Source organism: Sorex araneus, chromosome 9 (genome assembly GCF_027595985.1).
Source record: "Sorex araneus isolate mSorAra2 chromosome 9, mSorAra2.pri, whole genome shotgun sequence".
NCBI classification, from domain to species: domain Eukaryota; kingdom Metazoa; phylum Chordata; class Mammalia; order Eulipotyphla; family Soricidae; genus Sorex; species Sorex araneus.
This window is the reverse complement of record NC_073310.1, coordinates 5455986-5461180: the sequence shown is the minus strand read 5'-3', so window position 1 is coordinate 5461180 and position 5195 is coordinate 5455986. Positions and strand designations below refer to the sequence as shown.

Sequence of the window (5195 nt, the reverse complement as noted above, 5' to 3'; positions counted from 1 at the left end):
CTGCGTCGCCTGCACCGCGTCCCCCATCGCCCCTAAGGACCCTTGCGCACTGAAAGGGTCAGTCACCTGAGGAGCACACGAGGTGTCTGCAGCCCTTCTTGGCCATCTGGAAGAGAAGGGGTGGGGGGAGGACCCTCCAGACGGGGCCCTGGAGGCCTGTGGGAAGCCGGTCCCTCCCGCTCCAGCTCTCCTCCCCCTCCCCCAACTGCCCCTCCCCCGTCTTCACCTCCACCCACCCCTCCCCTGACCTCGAGCACCCTCACTTCATCCCTCCTGCCCTCCCCTGTACCCCCTCATTCCTCCCTCCCCCATCCTGTCTCCTGTGCCTCCTCGCTCCTTCCCTCCCACTCCCCTCCCCCTGTACCTCCTCGCTCCTCCCCTCCCTCCTCCCCCTCCCCTGTACCACCTCACTCCTCCCCTCCCTCCTCCCCTCACTTCTCCCCTCCTCCCCTCCCACTGTACCTCCTCGCTCCTCCCCTCCCTCCTCCCCTTTCCCCTGTACCTCCTCGCTCCTCCCCTCCCTCCTCCCCTCTCCTCTACCTCCTCGCTCCTCCCCTCCCTCCTCCCCTCTCCTCTGTACCTCCTCGCTCCTCCCCTCCCCATAACACCTCGCTCCTCCCCTCCCTCCTCCCCTCCCACTGTACCTCCTCGCTCCTCCCCTCCCTCCTCCCCTTTCCCCTGTACCTCCTCGCTCCTCCCCTCCCTCCTCCCCTCTCCTCTACCTCCTCCCTCCTCCCCTCTCCTCTGTACCTCCTCGCTCCTCCCCTCCCCATAACACCTCGCTCCTCCCCTCCCTCCTCCCCTCCCCCTGTACCTCCTTGCTCCTCCCCTCCCCCGTCCCCTCTCCTCTACCTCCTCGCTCCTCCCCTCCCCCGTCCCCTCTCCTCTACCTCCTCGCTCCTCCCCTCCCTCCTCCCCTCTCCTCTGTACCTCCTCGCTCCTCCCCTCCCCATAACACCTCGCTCCTCCCTCCCTCCTCCCCTCCCCCTGTACCTCCTTGCTCCTCCCCTCCCCCATCCCCGTCTCCTCTACCTCCTTGCTCCTCCCCTCCCCCTCCCCTCCCCCTGTACCTCCTCGCTCCTCCCCTCTGCCCGCACAGCCTCACCTCCTGGCAGTAGTGCCCAATGCCCCGGATCTTGAAGGAGCCTGCTGGCTGCACATTCTCACACTTGAGGTAGACCGTGGTGCCCAGCACCTGGGACAGCACCCAGCTCTCCAGCAGCGGCGTGCGCACGTGATAGTGCTCGGCCCGACCGTCCCCCATGGCGCCGCCGCCACCTAGGAGACGCAGGAAAACTGGGGTCAGGCCAGGCAACTCCGGGGGAGCCCCAAAAGCAGGAGGGGGCGGGAAGGCGCAGACCCCTCAGCAGCCAGGCTGACTCTGGGCCTCAGATTCCCTCGGGACAAGAGAGTCTGGCCAAGGGCTGTTTCCTGGACGGCCCGTCTGTCTGCGTCCGTCTGTCTGCGGCCTTGCGGAGGGGAGTGGGGAGGGGAGCGCGGCGGCCACGCGGGCGGGAGGTCACGGCGTGAGCACCAGCACGCGAGAGGCGGCTCCAGGCTTGGGGGCCCAAAGCAGGGGCTCAGAGGGACGCTGCTCAGCCGAGCCCACCGGGGTGGGAAAGAGCCCCAGGGCTTCACGCAGGGGTGGCCGCAGGGGACGGAGCTCACGGGACAGAGGGTCCTTCTCCAGCCAGCCCTGCTTCCCAGGGCCGGAGAGAGAAGGCAGCAGGCAGGGCGCTGGCCTGGCACGGAGCCGACCCAGCTCGGTCCCTGGCACTGAGCAAGAGTGAGCGGGTGGGTGAGCGGGTGGGTGGGGTGAACAAATGAATGGGTGAGCGAGGAAATAAGTGAGTGGGTGAGTGAGTGCATGGATGAGTGAATGGGAAAAAGTAAGTGGGTGAGTGGGTGAATGAGTGAGTGGGTAGGTTGGTGAGTGGGTGAGTGAGTGGGTGAGTGGGTGGGTGGGTGAGTGGGTGGGTGAGTGGGTGAGTGAGTGGGTGGATGAGTGGGTGGGTGGGTGAGTGGGTGGGTGAGTGGGTGGGTGAGTGGATGAGTGAGTGGGTGAGTGAGTGGGTGGATGAGTGGGTGGGTGAGTGGGTAGGTGAGTGGGTAAGTGACTGGGTGAGTGAGTGGGTGGGTGAGTGGGTGAGTGAGTAGGTGAGTGAGTGAGTAGGTGAATGAGTGAGCGGGCGGGTAAGTGGGTGAGTGGATGAACTAATCCGTAAAAATAAAAGTAAAACCAGGATCCGGGTTGGAAACTACAAAAGGAAACTATAAAAATGAGATTTTGGGGGTTGAATTCGCCCCACACGCAGTACCCTGCATTGCCACTAGGGGGTGCACTGCTGCCTCCCGCCAGGCACCACACTTACTCCCGCCCTCCCCTACTGAGGGCAGGGGTGCGGCCACCCACAGGTGCCCGGTCCCTGGGCTGGGTCTGCCCTTGTCGGGATGACGCTGCGATCCCCAGAAGGAACGCGGAGATGTCCCCCTCCACCCGTCTCACCTAGGCGCTGCTTCGTCCCGGGCCCCGGGCTCTGGGGTCAGCCCGAGACCCAGGCCTGAGGGCAGCCCCGCTGAGTGACCGGACCAAGTGTCCCCACCTCTCTGTGCTGGTTCCCCTCCCGTGAACAGTGACTAAACACGACAGCCCCCAACGCACACACTTCCCGGGGGCCGAGAGGAGTGGCCTTGGTGGTGGCACTCGAGCTGCCCTTTTACCCACTGGGCGCTGGGGGGTGTCTCTCCCAGCAGTGCTCCGGGGGCCAAACCCAGGCCTCCTGCCCACAGTGCTCTGGACCCCCAGGTGCTCCTCAGTGCTGATCCCCCTTACGACCCAGGAACAGGCGATGTCATGTAGAAGCATCGACCCCAGGGCCTCGGGCCTGCTACCTGGGCCTCTTCCCCCTGTGTAGGGAGCCCAGACACACACGCCTCAGTTCTTGTGTCCGATTTACACAGTCCGAGACACAAGGCAGCCCAGACAAAGTAACCAGGGGCTGGAGTGATAGCTCAGCGGGTAGGGTGTTTGCCTTGCACGCGGCTGACCCGGGTTCTAATCCCAGCATCCCATATGGTCCCCTGAGCACCGCCAGGAGTAATTCCTGAGTGCAGAGCCAGGAGTAACCCCTGAGCATCGCCAGGTGTGACCCAAAAAGAAAAAAAAAGTAATCAGCCCCGGTGAGAAGTCGGTGTGTGGGGGGGGGGGCACCTCTCGAGAGCGGAGGGGCGGGGCCAGCCCTGGAGAGAGCCAGGACGTGCCCCTTGCGGATGGACCCGTGACAGCGTCCCTGCGAGGAGCCAGCCAGTGAGTCTGGAGTCGAGGGCACAGCGCCTGCCTGGAAAGTTTCATTTTTATTTATTTTCAACTTGATTTATTTGCTTTGGGGCCAAAGTGACGCTCAGGGGCGCCTCCTGGCTCTGCACTCAGGAATCACCCCTGGCGGTGCTCAGGGGACCCTATGGGATGCTGGGAATCAAACCCAGGTCGGCCGCGGGCAAGGCGAGAGCCCTCCCCGCTGTGCTGTCGCTCCAGGCCCTGCCAGTCACCGTGCCCGAATCAGTGGGGGCTGGGCTTTGTGTCGTCTCCGCTGCTCATCCACACAGTGCTCCCAAAGACCCTGCTCCTCCGGCCACAACACGGACAAGGAAACAGGGAGCTGAGAGGTGGCAGAGAGCCCCCAAGGCCGCACAGCCCGAGCGGCCCAGCCGGGGTCCCTCGCCGACCCCGCTCTGCTGGCTCTGCCCGCCTCCACCGTTCGCCCGGGTCCTCTCCTGCTGACGAAACGTCCAAGCAGAAATACTTCGCTGTCGGGGCTGGAACAATAGCACAGCGGGGAGGGCGTTTGCCTTGCATGTGGCCGACCCGGGTTCGATTCCCAGCAACCCATATGGTCCCCTGAGCACTGCCAGGGGTGATTCCTGAGTACAGAGCCAGGAGTAACCCCTGTGCATCGCCAGGTGTGACCCAAAAAGCAAAAAAAAAGAAAAGAAAAGAAATACTTCGCTGCCCGGCGTCCTGGGCGCGGAGGGCACTGGCTCTGCCGCCCGGTGCTCTCGGTTACCTAAGAGGTTACACAAGAGCCCGGCGGCCAGTAGCTGCCGGCCATGCCCCAGGCCCGGGCTCGAGGGAGGCGAGGCCAGGGCGAGGCCCCGGCACCCCAGACCCCCAGGGTCCGGCCTCCCTGCTGGGCCGCCCCTGTGCTGGGCGGGTTTGGCCTGGTGGGATTCGGGGGCCTGATCCCAGCTCAGCCCCCCGCCCCAGGGTCCTTGGGACAAGCGTGTCCCGGGGGGATCTGAGTCAGGGCGGCCCCCTCGGGCTGGGTCCCACAGGCCACCGGAGGCGGCCCAGTTGGACGCCAGGTCGACGCCCCCAGCCGGCCGGGCGGGAGGCCACGGGCAGCCTCCAGGGTCGATATCCTGGGAGGGCCCAGGCCGGGCTCCAGCTCCCGCTCCCTCCGCTCACCCCGGACTTCGCCCCAGAACCTTCCAGACTCAGGCCCCGTCCCAGGCACACGGAGCCCTCGGCTGCCCCACGCGACCCCCCACTCCCGGCCGCGCTTACCTTGGTGCCCCAACAGTGCCCAGTCCGGCTCAGCCCAGCCCTGCCCAGCAGCTGGCCCTGGCACCGCTCTGCCCGGCTTCCTGCCACCTAGGCCCCTCCCCCCATTAAAGGGACAGCCGCAGACTCAGGAGGGCGGGCGGCCGGCTTCCCGCTGCTGGCCCATTTGACAGATGGAGAGACTAAGGCTCAGAGAGGCCACCGCCTTACTGACTGGCCACCCTGTCAGTAAGAGGTACTGCCGACCTGCCACCCTGAAACCCCCTCTTTCTTAATTTTTTTTTTTTTTGAACTCCTCTCTTTAAATAACCTCTGTTTCCCTGGACCAGCCTCAGGGAAGACGCCCTGATGTCTGCATGTTCTCCTAAACTGACTATTTGCCATTCCTAAACTTTTTTTTTTCTTTTTGCATCACACCTGGTGATGCTCAGGGGTTCCTCCTGGCTCGTGCACTCAGGAATTACTCCTCGCTCTGCTTGGAGGACCCTATGGGATGCAGGATCGAATCCTGGTTGGCTACATGCAAGGCAAACGCCCTCCCCACTGTGCTATTGCTCCAGCCCCAACATCTTGTTTCTAATGTAATTGCTTCATTATTTATTTTTTCTTTTTTTTGCTTTTTTGGGTCACACCT

At 64.0% G+C, this 5195-nt stretch overlaps 1 protein-coding gene across 1 annotated transcript in view; it reads right to left on the bottom strand.

Annotated features, from left to right (window-relative positions):
- Window positions 1-4652, bottom strand: part of LOC101555736 (serine dehydratase-like) — a 7406-nt gene extending 2754 nt beyond the window's left edge. The window contains 3 exon segments of the mRNA XM_055147086.1: window positions 67-106; window positions 1106-1278; window positions 4565-4652. Coding sequence (XP_055003061.1) covers window positions 67-106; window positions 1106-1264 — 199 coding nt within the window. The 5' untranslated portion in view covers window positions 1265-1278; window positions 4565-4652.
- Window positions 4653-5195: the final 543 nt, after the last annotated feature.